Genomic DNA, 17,836 nt, shown 5'->3' on the forward strand with positions numbered 1-17,836 from the left:
GGACAGAAATGGCATAGACCTAACAGAAGCTCTGGTACAAGGAGCAGACAATGAAACATTGCATTGAAAGCACAGCAGAGCCCAAGATGAAGCCAGGTGCAAATGTGTCCAAAGCAATAAGAGAGGATGTTAGATCAATTTAAGCATATGATGTAATATGCTCTGCCATTCATTCATTCCACAGACTTTCACCGAACACCTACTCAGTGTCAGGTGCTAAGGACACAGAATGGATTGAGACACAGCTGCTCAAGACCAAGCAGGCTCATGAATACAATCACAGCCCAGTGTGGCAAGTACCATGGCAGAGGAGAGAACTGCATGAGCCTGGGGCCATGAGGATACCACTCAGAAGACAAGAGTCTATTTCTCATGATGTGGGAGCCCTAGCAGAGGGGTGATCCTGACATGGGCATTCAGAATTACAAGGACCCCCTCAGCATTCCCCTGCTCTCTGCCTGTACACACTGGGCTGCATTTGGCCCAGGACCCTCTTTGTAAATTAAGTTCAGACATTGAAAGTCATGTCTGATGGATTAGATGTGGACATGAGAAGGGGGATGACTGGAGACACCCAGTGGAAACCAGACAGCAGGCAGGAATATCTGAGCTTGTGAGGGAAGCAAAAATCACTACACATGAGACAGAACTCAGATGGCAGAGGGCAGAATCAGTGGCAGACTGGACTGGAAGGTTATGTGCCACAGCACATCTCTGGCCTGCACGTGAACCCTCCGTCTCTGAGAAGGGAAGATTTTGTAGCAAAACGGAAAGAGACGTCAACATTAGGAGTCCAAACAATGTTTCTGCGGGAACCCTGAGCACAAGTGGACCAGAAGAGGAGAAATGCTACTTCTTCCTGGGCTGAGAGAGAGGTGGTGAGGGGAGGTGATGAAGCGCTATTACGTGGGCCCATCAACAGTATAGTGAACCACCTGAGGACAGTGGTAGAGTAGCAGGCATCCATAGGTGGGGGGTGATGGAGCACCACTGGTGGAGGTTAAGGCGGAATACACCCCAAATGGTATGGCCAGCCCAGGGCAGATACCATAGGAACAGAGAACAGCACTAAGAAGGATGGCCCAAAGGTAGCCCAGACAGAGACATGGCAGAGGGCAGGCAGCAGGGACTGTACATTTGGCATCTTAAGGACCGGAGGAGAGACACGAAAGAAGGGAAAGGGCCAAGGGGTGTTCCTGGACACTGAACTTGGGTCCAAAGAGTGTCATGTTTTTACCCTTGCAACCTTCAGCAAAATGAGCCAGGAGGCGGCTTTGCAAATATGCCCACACTCTTCAAATAGGGTTTTTTTTTAAACTCTTCCCTGACCTTGAAATTTTGCTAATAGTATTATTAATGAGTAAAAAGAACTCCTGCCACACTGAGATTCTCCTTTCTATAAAAAAAAAACACAAAGTATTTGTATTTTAATAAAGTCAACAGCCACCCAAGCTGACCATTGCCAGGGATGTCATTTACCATGGCACTCAACTGGAACTTAGATAAATAATGATAATTTTTTAAGTTTGTAGATCATATTGAACTCGACTTAATAGGCCCTCTCTCCAAACCTCTGAAAGGATGGCTCATAAAAAACTAATTAGTTTATACAGACTGTCAAGGTTCATGGAGGACAGCTGGCCTTTGATGCCTCATCTGTGATTACAGGCAGCTACAAGATCATAAAATCGAGCTCTGAACTCACGCCAAGGTATTCCGTGATCACACGCTGGACACTGTGCCAACGCAAAAGAACTGAACTATAAATGCCTGCTTGTGCTCCTGTTCTTTGATTTGGAATCTCAAAACAAGCTAAGACATTTAGGATTTGCATTCATAGGCCCCTGATTCCTGTTAAAGTCAAACCACTGACCTTACAAATCCATGTTCATAATTAATATTTGTGATGGGGCTCAATTCCAGGCCTATTCAATATGGCCACTGTCATAAGCTGCAGAAATAGCTTCTAGAGAAGAGATTAGAATCAGTATTAACTTGTCGAAACTTGGCTATTAAATGGTCCAATTACAGACAGTTGGAGATAGTTTTCAATCATCATTGATTTCACCGTGATGATTGCTGGTTACAGCTTTTTAAGAGGATTTCTTCAGTGTTTTCAAATTCCCAGTTCATTCCTCTCTATGCTGTTCCCTTATCCTAACTGTCTTGGGCTCTTTTCTTTCCTGTAGCTCAAACAATGCCCCATGCCCTCAACACAGAAAATCACATTGACAGGTGGTTTTTATTTGGCCTCTGGTTTTCAAAGACAGAGACGTACTCAATTATATCAGAGCAGAGATTGGAAATACAAGTTCAGCAAGATCACCAGGACACCAGGCAGGACCACTCAGGAACTGAGGCCACAGTTCCCATCAGGGACCACTTAGACTCCATTCCCTCTGGTCACGTCTGTTTCTCTCTAGAACAGCTGCCTCCTCTCAGTCTGCTGACCAAGCTCTTATACTATGATTTGCATGTGTCACAGAAGGTTTACCTGCAACCCCTACCCTGTAGCATGGCACCTCAGCATGCAAACAGAAGCCAACCGGCCCACGTGGTCTTTTCTATCTAGGTAGCAGGTCATAGGATGGAACTAGCTGATTCATTGGCCAACTACAGTCAAGTGTCCACCCTGTGTCCAATCACAGCCAGGCAAGGGGGCTGGGTCATGTGGCCTGGAATCTAGCCACCAAGGGCAGTGAGTGTGAAAGTACCATAAACTTGTGATATCATGCTTGTCAATAAGGCCATAGATCGGGAGTCCTTTATGTTCAGATATATTTGGGATTGAAGCTTGGTGGATGCCTGTGTCTTCTGAATTGGTTCTCCAGTAGAAAAAAAAAAAAGGCTTTTATTTTGTGTGTTTCTGATTTATTATATAAGGAGACCCTAACTTTGGAGTTAGGTTTGGCCCATTGTCTTTGGTTGACCTGGACAGAGTCAAGGACACTTACATAGAGATGAATGAAGCTAAGAGTGTCCCCAGGGACTGAGGCCAGGACCTCGACCTCAGGGGCACTGAGGCTACTTCCACTGAATCCACTAGTCACGGGATAAGTTCAGATCAGTTCAGTCGCTCAGTCATGTCCGACTCTCTGTGATCCCATGAACCACAGCATGCCAGGCCTCCCTGTCCATCACCAACTCCCAGAGTCCACCCAAACCCATGTCCATTGAGTCGGTGATGACATCCAACCATCTCATCCTCTGTCATCCCCTTCTCTTCCTGCCTTCAATCTTTCCCAGCATCAGGATCTTTTCAATTGAGTCAGCTCTTCGCATCAGGTTGCCAAAGTATTGGAGTTTCAGCTTTAACATTAGTCCTTCCAATGAACACCCAGGACTGATCTCCTTTAGAATGGACTGGTTGGATCTCCTTGCAGTCCAAGGGACTCTCAAGAGTCTTCTCCAATACCTCAGTTCAAAAGCACCAATTCTTCAATGCTCAGCTTTCTTTATAGTCCAATTTTCACATCCATACATGACTGCAAAAATCATAGCCTTGACTAGATGGACCTTTTTTGGCAAAGTAATGTCTCTGCTTTTTAATATACTGTTTAGGTTGGTCACAGCTTTCCTTCCAAGGAGTAAGTGTCTTTTAATTTCCTGGCTGCAATCACCATCTGCAGTGATTTTGGAGCCCCCCCAAAATAAAGTGAGCCACTGTTTCCACTGTTTCCCCATCTATTTCCCATGAAGTGATGGGACCAGATACCATGATCTTCATTTTCTGAATGTTGAGCTTTAAGTCAACTTTTTCACTCTCCACTTTCACTTTCATCAAGAGGCTCTTCAGTTCTTCACTTTCTGCCTTAAGGGTGATCTTGATTCCGGGCAATCTTGATTCCAGCTTGTGCTTCCTCTAGCCCAGCATTTCTCATGATGTACTCTGTATATAAGTTAAATAAACAGGGTGACAATATACAGCCTTGACATACTCCTTTCCCTATTTGGAACCAGTCTGTTTTTCCATGTACAGTTCTAACTGTTGCCTCCTGAGCTGCATACACGTTTAACTAAATGACGGTGAAAGAGAACAGTGGTTCGCAGGGAGCAGTAGAGAACAGTGAACTGAGGAGCCCTCCTACAGAAAAGAATCACCCTCAGAATGGGGGAACCTGGCACTATTTTTCTGGCAGGAATATCAAGATTGCTACAGGTAAGTCAAGTGATGGCTATGTGCCTCCATCTCTCCCCCTTTTGATGAGTTTACTGAGGTTTGCCTTTCCCTGGAGGCTTTGTGAGGGAAGAGAAAGTTCACAAGTCTCTGGATCAAGAGGAGCTACATCCAGACTTGATGAGGATCACAAAATCTTGGGCTTCAAGCCAGATGCCTGACTGGATTCCACTTTGGGGAGTTCTGGGATGCAGTGAGCATATTTTGCATGAAGAAGGGATGTGAATAATTGCAGCCTAAGGGTAGGGAGAGAATGACCACACTGGTGTCCCTAAGTTGTCACCTCTCCAGGCCCTACGGTAGTCTGCTCCTACTCTGGCTTAACCATGTGACTTGTTTAGCTAGTGGGACAGTAACAAACTGTCAAAAGTTTTTGCAATCAGCACAGGAATATATATGCTCTGGCCAGCCTGCTGACATGCTAAGCCAGTGTGCTGGAAGATTTCATGGCAGACAATGGTGTCATCCCAGCCAAGGCCATCCTAGCCCAGCCAGCCTACAATCTACCCACCAGCTGTCCACAGATACCCGAGTGAGCCTAGCTGGGATCAGCTGAGTGACTCAGAAGAACAGAGCTGCCCAATCAATAAGTAGACCCATGGGAAAGAGTTAATGGCTCTTGTTCGATGCGCCTAAGTTTTGTAGTGTCTGTTGGACAGCAATACTTAAAGGAGGCATCAACTTCACCATTTGGATTACAACTTCACCTTTATTACTGGGTCTGAGCAAATCATACAATCTGATTTAACTTCAGTCTCTCTTTCTATAAAATAGGGATAAGGAGGATGCCTATTTATTGCTGTAAAAAGTAAATAATGCAGTGTATGTAAAATACCTACTACAGTGCCTGATAGGTAGTGTGGGCTCAGTAAGTGTTAGTTAAGGGACTTCCCTGGTGGTCTAGTGGTTAAGAATCTGTCTGCCAATGCAGGGGACATGGGTTCGATACCTGATTGGGGAACTAAGATCCCACACGCCACAGGGCAACTAAGCCCACAACCTGCCACTACTACTGAGCCTGCGTGCCTCAACTATAGAGGAGTCTTCATGGTGCAACTAAGACCCGATGCAGTCCCCCACCCCCTCAAAATACCCAAAACCTCCCCATAATAAATAAACAAATGTTACTTAACTTTCGGTGCTGTGTGCAAGCTGTTTCCTATATGAGGATGTATGATCAAGGGGACAATTTAGGGTTAAAATCCACCTCTTCCTCTACTTGCCAAGTCATGTGCTCTGGTGCAGGACAGTGTCTATCTGAAAGAAGGGGTACCTGTTTCCAACTGGCACAGTTACCATATGGCTGGCAACAACTCTGCTTTAGTACTGATTTCATTATTCACTTTTCATCTTGTTTTAGTATATTGTCATTAATCCAGAATCCAGGAGACTTGAAATTCTCACATCAAGATTTCTCCTATGGCAAGTTTTCTCCAGAATGCAAGTTTTCCAACCTGGGACTCCACCTTCCTCCTATTAGGGTGACGAACTCACTCCAGTTTATCAGGACCTTCTCAGTTTTGGCACCAAAAGTCCCACAACCTTGGAAACTTGTGGTCCTAGGGAAGCCAGCAGCATTTTTCTCCCTGAATGTCCCTTACTCTTCAGTCTTATTGATGGAGAACACCCCACAGTATCCACTGGTTCCCCCTTAAGTGTTAGGTTTACCTAGAACATGACCTCGCCAGTTTTCTCATCTAGAAGGTCAGGGTTATTGGTGAATTGTTTCCTACCTCCAGTCAGACCATGAAGTCCATTCCCTGTTGTCATCCCCTTCTTCCTCCTTGACTGACCACCCCTTGGCTCCTGTGCTCCTTCCCCTGTATTCTGGCTCGAATTCCTCCTCCAGCCATCCTTGACCTTCCAACACCAAGACAGCTTGTGTGAGCACACCATAGGGTCTCTAGCTGCTGCCCAAGAACCTAGTCCAACCAGGCTCCCGTGGAGAGGCCTGGGATACCAGGATTAAGCACAGAGTGTGATGGAGGGGAACTGACCAGTAGAATCTTTAAGATGAGATGGGCCATCTGAAACCTACCAAGGCTGAGCAGACACATAGCCTGCAACATGACACAAGTTAAAACCAACAACCACAAAAGGCCACATGGCAGGGGACACACAGACAGCTTCAGTTTCGGGTGGACAAAGAAAGAGAATAATTAACAAGAAGAAAAAAGTGGAAGCCTTTGTTACAACTGAGAGAAACAATTCAGGGCAAAGACCCCAAAGTCATGGGCAACAGAGATCCAGGGAAGTTCCTTAGTCTCCCCTGGGCAGAGTGGCTTCACCCTACAAAGTATGGCAGGAGGAGTGCTGTGTTCTCTGATCAGTGAGTGAAGGCTTCGTGCCCAAGTCTCCTGGCCTCTGAGGACGATGTGATGGCCCCTGTCCACCCCCGTGGAGCTAAGATCTGCCTCCTGAAGCACTCGGCCCTCAGCAGACAGAAGGGAGACTGAAAATTCATGAAAGGAGAAAACTGGAATGGATGCAGTGCCTGTGAAGGGATGACCAAGAAAGAACCCCCATTATGCCCCCAATTCCACATCAATCACTGTCAAGGCTGGCAGCTACCAAGTGGGTAGAACAAAGAGAACCAAGGAGCAGAGATAAACAACACTTTAATTCCAGAGTGATGGATGCATCAGGTCTTTCTTTCTCCCAGTCTGCCCAGCAAACCCCTCCAGCAGCAGTAGAATCAGGAGCACAGATGCGGTCTGATAAGCCTTTCTACTTCTGGGGACTGCACATGAACCTTTTCATAGTCACCTCCCACCCCATCTCCCCCGTGATCCCAAGCATCAACTTGACCAGATCTTCTGGTTTACCGACTGGTTGTTGCACCCTCACTTTTTTTTTTGGCTTTCAAATAACTCCTGTATTGTTCTCAAATCACAGCTGACCTATAGCTGGAAACTTTCAGATCATGGTCACTATAGTGAGGGGGAGACTTCACCATAGGGATGGAGGCCTGAAGACTACAGAGATGGGACCAAGGACTCTGCCACAGGCTGCAAACAGGTATGGGACTCCTGTCTAGCCCTTACTTCCCTGTCTATGTCTAATCTGAACCCTGCCATCTGCTTGGAAATTGGGCAAACACAGATTATATCAGCAAAAACATTTGACAACACAAGCTCAAATCTGTCACTGAAAAGAGAACACATCTGTTTTTTTCTATTTATGAACTAAACCATAAACATAAAATCCTGACTCCTATGTTTATATAAGAAAGGTGTTTTAAACAAACTTGCCCACGGCAGTGTTATTTTTTTAATGGAAAAATCGTGTAAACAACTCAAATATACAAAACATAGTGGAAAGGTGAAGTAAACCATGATATGGCCATATGATATATAATTATGCCTACATGTTAGTATTTTTGAATATGTTTCAATCTGCTTGGAAAATGTTCTGTGAAAAGAAAAAACACAAAGACTGAACCATATATACTCCAGATGAATAAGAACTATGTATCTAGACATGAATAAAAATAGTCTGGCAGGGTTTTAGAAATATGGATATACTGTTTTATTCTTTTTTATTCTTTTTCTTTTGTTCTTTATTTTTATTCTATTAACATGTATTGGGTTGGCCAAAAAGTCTGTTCAGGTTATTCCTATAGCCTGTCAGGCTTCTCTGTCTATGAGATTCTCCAGACAAGAATACTAGAGTGGGTAGCCATTCTCTTCTCCAGGGGATCTTCCCAACCCAGGGATTGAACCTGGATCTCCCACACTGCGGGTAGATTCTTCACCATCTGAGTCACCAGGGAAGCCCAATGCCATCTCCTTCTCCAGGGGATCTTCCCAACCCAGGGATCAAACCCAGGTCTCCTACATTGCCTGGAGATTCTTTACGAGCTGAGCCACCAGTGAAGCCCAGGAATACTGGAGTGGGTAGCCTATCCCTTCTCCAGCGGATCTTCCTGACCCAGGAATCAACCTGGGGTCTCCTGCATTGCAAGCAGATTCCCTACCAGCTGAGCTACCAGGGAAGCCTAAGATGTTAAGTACTTGAATGCATAGATGCTGGTCCATATTCTTCTGTTTCCTGTTTATGCTAGATTCCAACTCTGTGAGGTCCAAGGCAACAGCCCACATTGTAGATTCTAGAGCTAAGTCTGAACCCAATTCTCTGCCTGGCCTGCTCTTCACTGAACTCTGGTTGAGACCAAGTGATGCTCAGAGAGCAGGATGAGAACCCAGCCTCTGGTCCTCAGGAATAACCCCGTACACCAACCATCTTGGAACACAAAGGCACATCCACGGTGAGGCTGACATAGACGGCCCCTCTGCTGCTTGGGCAAGAGCTCAGAGAGTTGTGGGCTGAGACAGACTGAAGATGGCTGTGTCCAGTACAGGTGGTCCTGAGGTTGCTGGATGGGGCAGTGATGCCCAGATGTGGCTGTTCCACAGTATCCCATGTGGTACTCAGCCAAAGACTTCTTTCACAGATTTTGCTGCTGCCATAAACTACCTAAATACTTACTTACTTAAACTTTTTCTTTAAATTGGGCTTTTAAAACTTCAGTAAATGTAATCAGAAAGAAAACTAAAAAGCCAGCAATATGTGCCTCAAATAGAGTATAATCTAAATAAAATACAACAGAATGTTATTAAAATTCTAGCACAACGTGGTTGCCCATGGAGTGCTATGGGATGGACCTTGCTCTGTCTTTGTCAAAAAAGACAGATTAGCAAGTATTTGAGAGTGCTAAAGACATTTTGATCCTCGCAACTGAACATTTCTCCTTGATAGATTCAGAAAGATTCGAAAAATAACTTAAATGGGAATGACTTAACATGGAATTCAACTTTCTTTAACAGTATGTCCAGGTACCATGGGAATCTTGCACTGCCAGTGAGATATGCCTCGCACACTGGAAAACTGGCAGAGGGGACAGGAGGCAGGACTTGGAGTCTGAGGGTCTGGAATTGAGTGACAGGGCTTAGCTTGGCAACCTAGAACAGTTACCTAATTTTTCCAAGTTTCAATGTCCTTATTTGCAAAACAAAATCATAATAGCTGACCCACTTGTTCTACAAGGTTGGTGAAAGGCTTGGATGTAATTCTGTGCATGGAGCACCTTGCACACACACACCTCTGTATGTGTGTGTGTGTGTGTGTGTGTGTGTGTGTGTGCGCATGTATGCATTTATAACAAAGGAGCACACGGTTCACAACTAATAGGTTATTCCACAGGGATAAATGATAGGTAGAACATAAGGACATTACTTTTCAACTAAAATTTCCAGAGTTCCACACAATTCATAAATGATTTTCCCCAGCATTAGTCAACTGGTTGCCACATAAGCAGACAATCCAGGCAGCATAGCTTGATGGCACAAGTGGGTGACTACATCAAGCCTTCCAAAAATCCCTGAACTTGCTTTTCTTCTTTCCTTAATATCAGCACCACATATTATATCACTTCATTATAATCAAGCTAAAATGAATAAAACACAGCTTATTGATGATTGTGAGAATTATTGTTACTCTTGATTACTCTCACTACTACCATTGCTAGGATTATCAGAACCATGATACACTGGGCATCCTTTGGCTGCTAGTGCTCTTGGCACTTGGTATTAGTATCTTATTTAATCCACATATTAACCCAGGAGTAGGTACTATGTTCGTTGTCATTCAGTTGCTAAGTTGTGTCTGATTCTTGTAACCCAATGAACTGTAGCCTGCCAGGCTCCTCTGTCCATGGGGTTTCCCAGGCCAGAATAATGGAGGGGGTTGCCATTTCCTTCTCCAGGGGATCTTCCCAACCCAGCGATCAAACCTGCATCTCCTGCATTGGCAGGCAGGTTCTTTACCACCCAGCCACCTGGGAAGCCCCAGGTACTGTGTTTACCCCTATTTTATTAAATATAAATAAGTTACCCCTCAGAGCGGAGAAGGCAATGGCACCCTACTCCAGTACTCTTGCCTGGAAAATCTCATGGATGGAGGAGGCTGGTAGGCTGCAGTCCATGGGGTCGCTAAGTCAGACACGACTGAGCGACTTCACTTTCACTTTTCGCTTTCATGCATTGGAGAAGGAAATGGCAACCCACTCCAGTGTTCTTGCCTGGAGGATCCCAGGGACGGGGGAGCCTGGTGGGCTGCCGTCTATGGGGTCACACAGAGTCGTACAGGACTGAAGCGACTTAGCAACCCCTCAGAGGTGTTCAGTTCCTTATCTGAGACCATACACCTTGTCAATGGCAGAGCCTAACTGTGAATCCATGTGTATCTGATCAGAGCCTGGGACTGTTCACAAGTAGGATTCCTTTATCATCATAAGACACCACTGCTGTACAGACCCCCGAGGAGGGTCTCTGCCTCAGGCAGCTGTGGAGTCCAAAGCATGAACAAAGGCCCTGGCTGGGTCCAGAGACAAGGAGGGAGATAGATTGGTAGATGCTGAGCAGAACAAGGAGGACCCAGAGAGATAACCATGGAGGAAAAGTCCCTTCTGCTATAACCAGCTAATCAAACCAGGCCAAATAATATCCCAGGCAATTTTCTGGGCAGCCTTCAGAGAGTCACCCAGGCTGAGAAGCCAGCCAATTATGCCTGATCATTCTCTGCAGCCCTATCCTCACAAAAGACAAGTCCAGACTGGCCCAATGTAGACAAATGAGCAATTCTATTATCTCTGAAAGGTAATCTAATTCCCTTCAAATTTAAAAGTCTCCACAGTTTCCTAACAGGCCTCAGTGGGGCTCATGCAGAATTTAATAAGTTCACGGTGTGCCCAGCTTGCTTTCATTATCATTTTTTTGCCATGCACTGGACAGAATTTTCATTATGATTCAAGGATTCTTCTGTATCTGATTCTCTAAGATCGTGTCTGCTGAGCTTAGACACCAGGTTGAGAACTGAGTTGGGTCTAACGGACTTGATTGAGGTCTGAGAGAGGTTTCATTGACTGAGAGAGAGTGTCTCTGCTAATCAGCTGGGGCAGGGATCAAACAGAAATATCACAGGGAATGGGAACTCACAGCAAGTATGAGTCTCCACACTCCCCTCCCAGCCGCACGGCTGGCCTACTCTGGGACACAGCAATTTTCTCCAGCTGCCTGTGAGTTAGTGATCTCCTCTATGAAAGGAAGACAAGCATTGTGAAAAGGAAACTCAGATCAACAAAAGGTTTACTATATCTTGAACCATTGCAACATTCTTTAAATTTAACCAATACAACAATCCTGGGAAGCTTATATATTTATTCGACGAATGAAAAGAGTGAGACTACTGGGACCGCCCTGGTGGCCCATTGCTAAGACTTCACGCTCCCAATGCAGGGGGCCTGGGTTTGAACCTTGGTCAGGGAACTAGATCACACATACCACAACAAAAGATCCTATGTGCTGCAACTAAGGCCCGAAGCAGCCAAATAAATAAACACTTAAAAATAAAAAAGACTGAGACTATGCAATTGGTGATTGCATCTTATTGCCATAAAATAAGATTCCACACCATTAGAAGGAGCCATATACGGTCAGGGAATGAGAGATTTGTGTGGATGTGACTGCAAGTGCATTCAAACTTTCTGGAAAGCAATTTAGTGTGTTTCAGAACTTTAAAATATTTGACCAATTAATTCTAATCCTGAAATCCATCCAAATGATAGAATCAGAAATACAGACACATGTTGTAATAAGAAAGATCAGAAATAGACAAATTGTCCATCATCTCATACCAGTTAGGATGACCATCACCAAGAAGACAAGAGTTAATGAGTGTCGGTGAGGGTGTGGGGAAAAAGAAACCCTAAAGTACAGTCGATGGGAATGTAAATCGGTATAACCATCACAGAAAACAGCATGGAGGTTCCTCAAAAATTAAAACCCGAACTACCATATGATCTAGCGATCTCACTTATGGTTATATATCCTAAGGAAATGAAAGCAGTCTTGAAGAGGTATCTGTACTCCCAGGTTCATTGCAGCATTATTCACCATAGCCAAGATACAGAAACTACCTGTCAGTCAGTGGATGAATGAATAAAGAAATATACACAGGCATTATTCAGCCATGAAGGAAAGAAGGAAATCCTTCCATTTGTGACAGTATGGATGGACCTGGAGGGCAGTAACGCTCAGTGAAATAAGTCAGACAGAATGACAAATACTGAGACGTCACTTATATATGGAATCTAAAAAAGTTGAACTCATAGAAACAGCAGAATAGTGGTTAAAAGGGGTTGGAAGTAAGGAAATAGGGAGATGTCAGTCAAAGCATACAAACTTCCAGTCATAAACTTGGGGGATCTAATGGATCACAGCATGGTGATGAAAGTTATACTGTATTATGTACTTGAAAATTGCTAAGGCAGTAGACCTTAAATATTCTCACCACAAAAATAAGTGGCAATTATGTGAGGTGGTGGAGATGTTAGTTAACACTACGTGGGGGTAATCGTTTTGCAACATGCAACTGTATCAAGGCAACACATTGTATGCCTTATATTACACATTATATGTCAATTATATCTCAATAAATTTGGAAAAAAATAAAATAACAGTAAACTATAGAATATTCATTGAGTCAGAAATCATGCAGCCATTTAATGAGTTGCAGAAGAGTACTTAATAAAATGGTATATATTCCTTAGTTTAGCAGGAAAAATAAGTTATAACATTGACTATGAACTGTGATCAAAATTTTTAGATTAAAACAAAGCAGAACAATGACTGGAAGGAAATATGCTATAATGTTACCGAGGCTCTTTCTGGGTGTAAGAAATGTTCACATATTCTATAATAAACATGATTGTCATAATCAGGAGATACACAATAAAAGCTGTTTTATACCCCTGGATTTTGCATTTATCCACAAAATGCAATCATGATTTTTATTTAAATGAATGATACCTTACATAGGAATTTTTTATTAAAAAACTTTTTTTAAAGGGGGGACATCTCAAGAGAAACAAGACAGAGCAAAAGTGACATGGTTGGAACCATCCCCCCATGAGCTTAAAGCTCATCTCACCAGCTAAGTGGAAATAAAGACCACTGGGATGAGGGTGGAAACCTGACACACAACACCAGAGCAGTTGCTAAGGGACACCAGAAGCTGCAGTTGACTTCGCGAAGTGATGGAGCTGGTAGATACGAATTTTTCAATTTTATGAGAATGATAGGAATCTGAAATAAATCTTCAGTATTTTCTTTTTAAGATAAATGTTTTAAAATAAATGCCTGCAGCATGGATGGATGGTTAGTGTCTGTGTCCTGTCTTAGAGCCGATCATAAATAATGCCGAGAAAAATAGCTTTGACCATTCTCAAAAGCACCTTTATTTTTCACTCTTAAGAGCTTGGAAGATTATATTTTTGATGCGTTAAGCTAGATTTTTTAAAAATTCAGCCGTAAGTATCAAGAGGAGTGTAGAAATTGTCTTGAGAGAGACTACTCAGGGCTTCACTTAGAAGTCAACCTTACATTCAAGAAATGTCAGAAAACCTGTGGTCACATTTAATGGTTACAATTCAACTCCAAGCTTAGAGTATTTGATGGATTTAGAATTGAAGAAAATCCTTTAGTCAATCTTCAGGTGAAATGATTAAGTGTCCTTCAGGTCAACAACCAAGGAAGGTAAGTCATTGTAAATCCAAACTTCCCAACACCAGATTTGCTTAAAAATTTTTTTTCCCACTTTGGTCTTTACATTACAGAGTCTCTAACTTAACTGTAGAACAGCTTAATCAACAACCTCAGTTTCCTAGTTCACTACTGGACGAGAGCAGGGTTACACTGATGCAGACGCAATGAATACTCAGACGCATCCTTCATCTTTTTAAGTGTTAGCCCCACTACACTACAGTGACTTAACAGCATCCATGTACTTCTCATTTAATATGTCGTTAGTTTTCTCTCTTATGTCTTAAACAGGGTTCACACACTTGAATGGAAAGATAAATAAAGGACCTGTACATACTCCATCTAACCAGGGAAGCCACAACTCAGTACTTCAGATACTTCAGATCTGACTCATCAAGATAAACCAGAATCCTGCAGTTTTATGCAAAACATCTCAACTTCTAAATGTTGTCTCTACTTCATTTTTAAAAGCACACGTCACATGCCAATTCAAACATTCTCATAACCCAAACAATTTTGCTAGTGTTTGTTTCCAGAGGGTTGGTGAGAATTGCTGATTAACCCCAATATAGTTTAGTTATGTCCAAGAAAGGGATGAGTTGGAATATTCCCGGGACTGGCAAAGAAGGTCTAGGGAAGACATTTCATCTTTTGTGGAAAAGACAGCATGGGATTTACACTGCCAAGTGGCATTTGGTTGAGTTGGGACCTCTGAGGATGGCTGGAAAATATATGGAAATGCCCCAACTCTAAACACCATGGAAGTCACAGTTAGGTACTCTTTGTGGCTACCATTCTGCATAAAATAAAGATGAAGCCTTCTTCTGAGAGTCTCCCCCATGCTCTGCAAGAATACTTATGGGTTTATCTTTACATAAGGCTGAATTTCCCTATTTTACTCACCCCTCATTCCTTACTTTATAAAATGTTCTGTAATGAAGAAAAGGCCTTCACAAAGCTTATCTCTTAGAAGTGTGAAAGAGCCAATTTTTTTCTGCCCAAGCAGCTCATAAAGTAACAGACAAATTGTCAGGAAAAATAGACTTCATCACGGTGAAAACCTCAGCTTGGCACCCATCTATCATAAAGCAATCTTCCAGAAATCTTGAAAACCTTCATTAAATTTCCTGTCTTCCTCCTGACAGTTATAAAATGTTAACAATATCACTCATGATGTAGGCATCTTCAGAAATTCTTTGTCCAACCCCTCCTCCCGCTGCCATCACCCATCCCCTTTTCTTTGCCAAAATCTATAGAAACATGAGACATAGCCATCTTCTTTACACACCCTCCTGGGGACTTGGCCCTTGCAGGAGGTTAGAGGAGGAAGCAGTGGTCATCTTGATGACACTGAGAAGGCTCTTTAGTTACAAGCTGCAAGGACAAAATGGCCCTGCCTCCAGATTCCTTCTCCAAATGGGACATCCATTTTGAAGCTCAAGGACATGACCCTTAACAAATAACTCCTGATACTTTTTTCTTTCCTTTTTCTCTTGTCAATCCACCAAGTTACAAGTCTTCATCTGCCCATGATCGTGAGTAGTGGGGACAGTGGGTCTCACATCTTCTCATGTGTATGAGTGATCTTTCTAGAGAGAAAATTCCCCTATGGACCTTGCTGGCCCAACTTTTCCAACTCTAGGGACCATCTTAGCAATATATCATACACCATCTCTCAGAAAAAGAAGATATAAGGGTCTTGCATTGGCGGCAACACCAAGGAGAAAAACCATAACGAGGTACAGAATTTACCAGAAATCAGAAGAAACCCAGCTTTGAAAGCCCAGCTTTGAAAGCACAAACTCATCTGTGAAAGGCACAGGTGGTGACAACAGCAAAAAAATCTTCATGGAGGTTTCTTGACACATCTCTCAAGTGAGTGGGGCCCGACCATGCAAAGCCATCATCTCACCTGCAAAAGGAACTGGTGCATCTTTATCCAGGGCGACCAATGGTGGGTCCAAAATGACTGTGTCATTGTTCTCTGTTATGACTCCATGATACGAAGTCTCAATCCATGGTTTGTGCTTGTTCACTGGAAAACAATGGAAACAATAAATCAAAGACTGACTTTCAATATCATCATTTGAATAACTAATCCATAATACTATTATGAATTTGCTAAAATCCCATTATTTCTATTTCTAGATGCCTAGCATGTGTGTGTATGTGTGTTAGTCACTCAGTCACATTCAACTCTTTGCAACTATCCAACCCGTGGACTATAGCCTGCCAGGCTCCTATGTCCATGGAATTCTCCAGGCAAGAATACTGGAGTGGGTTGCCATTTTCTTCCCAGGGGATCTTCCCAACCCAGGGATCGAACCTGGATCTCCCACATTGCCGGCAGATTCTTTACCATCTGAGCCACCAGGGAAGCATGCAGATGCCTAGTGTAGATATTTTATTTTATTTTATTTTATTTTTTTTTCTTCTTTCTTAAATTTTTTTTTCCTCTAATTTTATTTTATTTTTAAACTTTACATAATTGTATTAGTTTTGCCAAATAGATATTTTAAATAATTGATCCAAAGCTTTATTTCTCAAATGCTACTATTCATAGATGTTTCAGAGTAAAAGCTTGTTATCAATCAACAAAATAGCAGATTACAACTGCATATGGGGATTTTTTTACCTCAACCTTATCTGATCCATCATTAGGAGTTATTACTGAACTTTCAGTTCAGTTCAGTCACTCAGTCATGTCCGATTCTTTGCAACCCCATGAATCGCAGCACGCCAGGCCTCCCTGTCCATCACAAACTCCCGGAGTTTACTCAGACTCAAGTTCATCGAGTCAGTGATGCTATCCAGCCATCTCATCCTCTGTCGTCCCCTTCTCCTCCTGCCCCCAATCCCTCCCAGCATCAGAGTATTTTCCAATGAGTCAACTCTTCATATGAGGTGGCCAAAGTACTGGAGTTTCAGCTTTAGCATCATTCCTTCCAAAGATATCCCAGGGCTGATCTCCTTCAGAATGGACTGGTGGATCTCCTTGCAGTCCAAGGGACTCTCAAGAGTCTTCTCCAACTGAACTTTATATTCATATATATGGATAAGTACCAAAATATGTGTGAAGATATAGCACACATTTGAATATTTTCTGATCAATGAAAGATTGAGTCTATCTAAATTGTCTAAATCACCTAGCATCTGAAGATGCTCTTCAATAATTTGACCAGCTGAATGATACACTATATAATATACAATTAATACACTTAAAATATGTTAGTAGTTGAGGTATATCCTCCCAGAACATTGTATTCTTAACCTCCAGTACCTTGGAATGTGGCCTTATTTGAAGATAGGGTCTTTATGGAGTTGGTGATGGATAGGGGGGCCTGGCATGCTGCGATTCATGGGGTTGCAAAGAGTCGGACACGATTGAGCGACTGAACTGAACTGAATCAAGTAAAGTGAGGTTATTAGAGTGGGCCCTAATCCAAAATGACTGGTGTCCTTATGAAAGGGGGAAATTTGCACACAGAGAGGGACAGACATACACAGAGGGAGATCACCATATGAAGACTGAAGCCGTGCTTCCACACCTGAGGAACTACCGAAAGCTATCAGGGAGACTTTCAGAGCAAGCATGGTCCTGCTGACAATCTGATTTCAGACTTTTGGCCTAGCAGTGTGAGAAAATAAATCCCTGAAACCTATCTCTGAAGGTTGAATCAAGCCCAGGGAAGAGAGCCTCTCTGCCTAGAACAGGTCTGAATGTGGCAGCGGGCTCATCCCTGCTCACACGTTGGCCTTCAAACCAGTACTTCATTATGGACTCTGGAAGAATTATAGCCACTCTGGGTTGTCCCCATGCTCGTCTGCTCTTTTATTAGCCATCAACACAAATGAAATGTAAATAATTTGCAACTGTTGGGAAAAATAATTAATCTTTTTTTTTTCCTTTAATTAAACCCAGGGGCCTATTCATTAGAAATGTGTACAAAAGATATGCCAGGAGCTCACCCAATGCTTCAGATTCACGTGCCACTCGGCTCAGTGGCAGACAACAGAATCTAGAGTCATAGTTGCTGGGTTTCCTCCCTGGCTTAGTCAC

At 43.1% G+C, this 17,836-nt stretch overlaps 1 protein-coding gene across 2 annotated transcripts in view; it reads right to left on the minus strand.

Annotated features, from left to right (window-relative positions):
• CLSTN2 (calsyntenin 2) overlaps positions 1–17,836 on the minus strand; it is a 725,154-nt gene that overhangs the window by 432,131 nt on the left and 275,187 nt on the right. For both annotated transcript variants that reach the window (XM_027544855.1, XM_027544864.1), the window contains exon 2: positions 15,689–15,811. In XM_027544855.1, coding sequence (XP_027400656.1) covers positions 15,689–15,811 — 123 coding nt within the window. The remainder of the gene's footprint in view (positions 1–15,688; positions 15,812–17,836) is intronic.

This window comes from Bos indicus x Bos taurus, chromosome 1 (genome assembly GCF_003369695.1).
Source record: "Bos indicus x Bos taurus breed Angus x Brahman F1 hybrid chromosome 1, Bos_hybrid_MaternalHap_v2.0, whole genome shotgun sequence".
Lineage (NCBI taxonomy): Eukaryota > Metazoa > Chordata > Mammalia > Artiodactyla > Bovidae > Bos > Bos indicus x Bos taurus.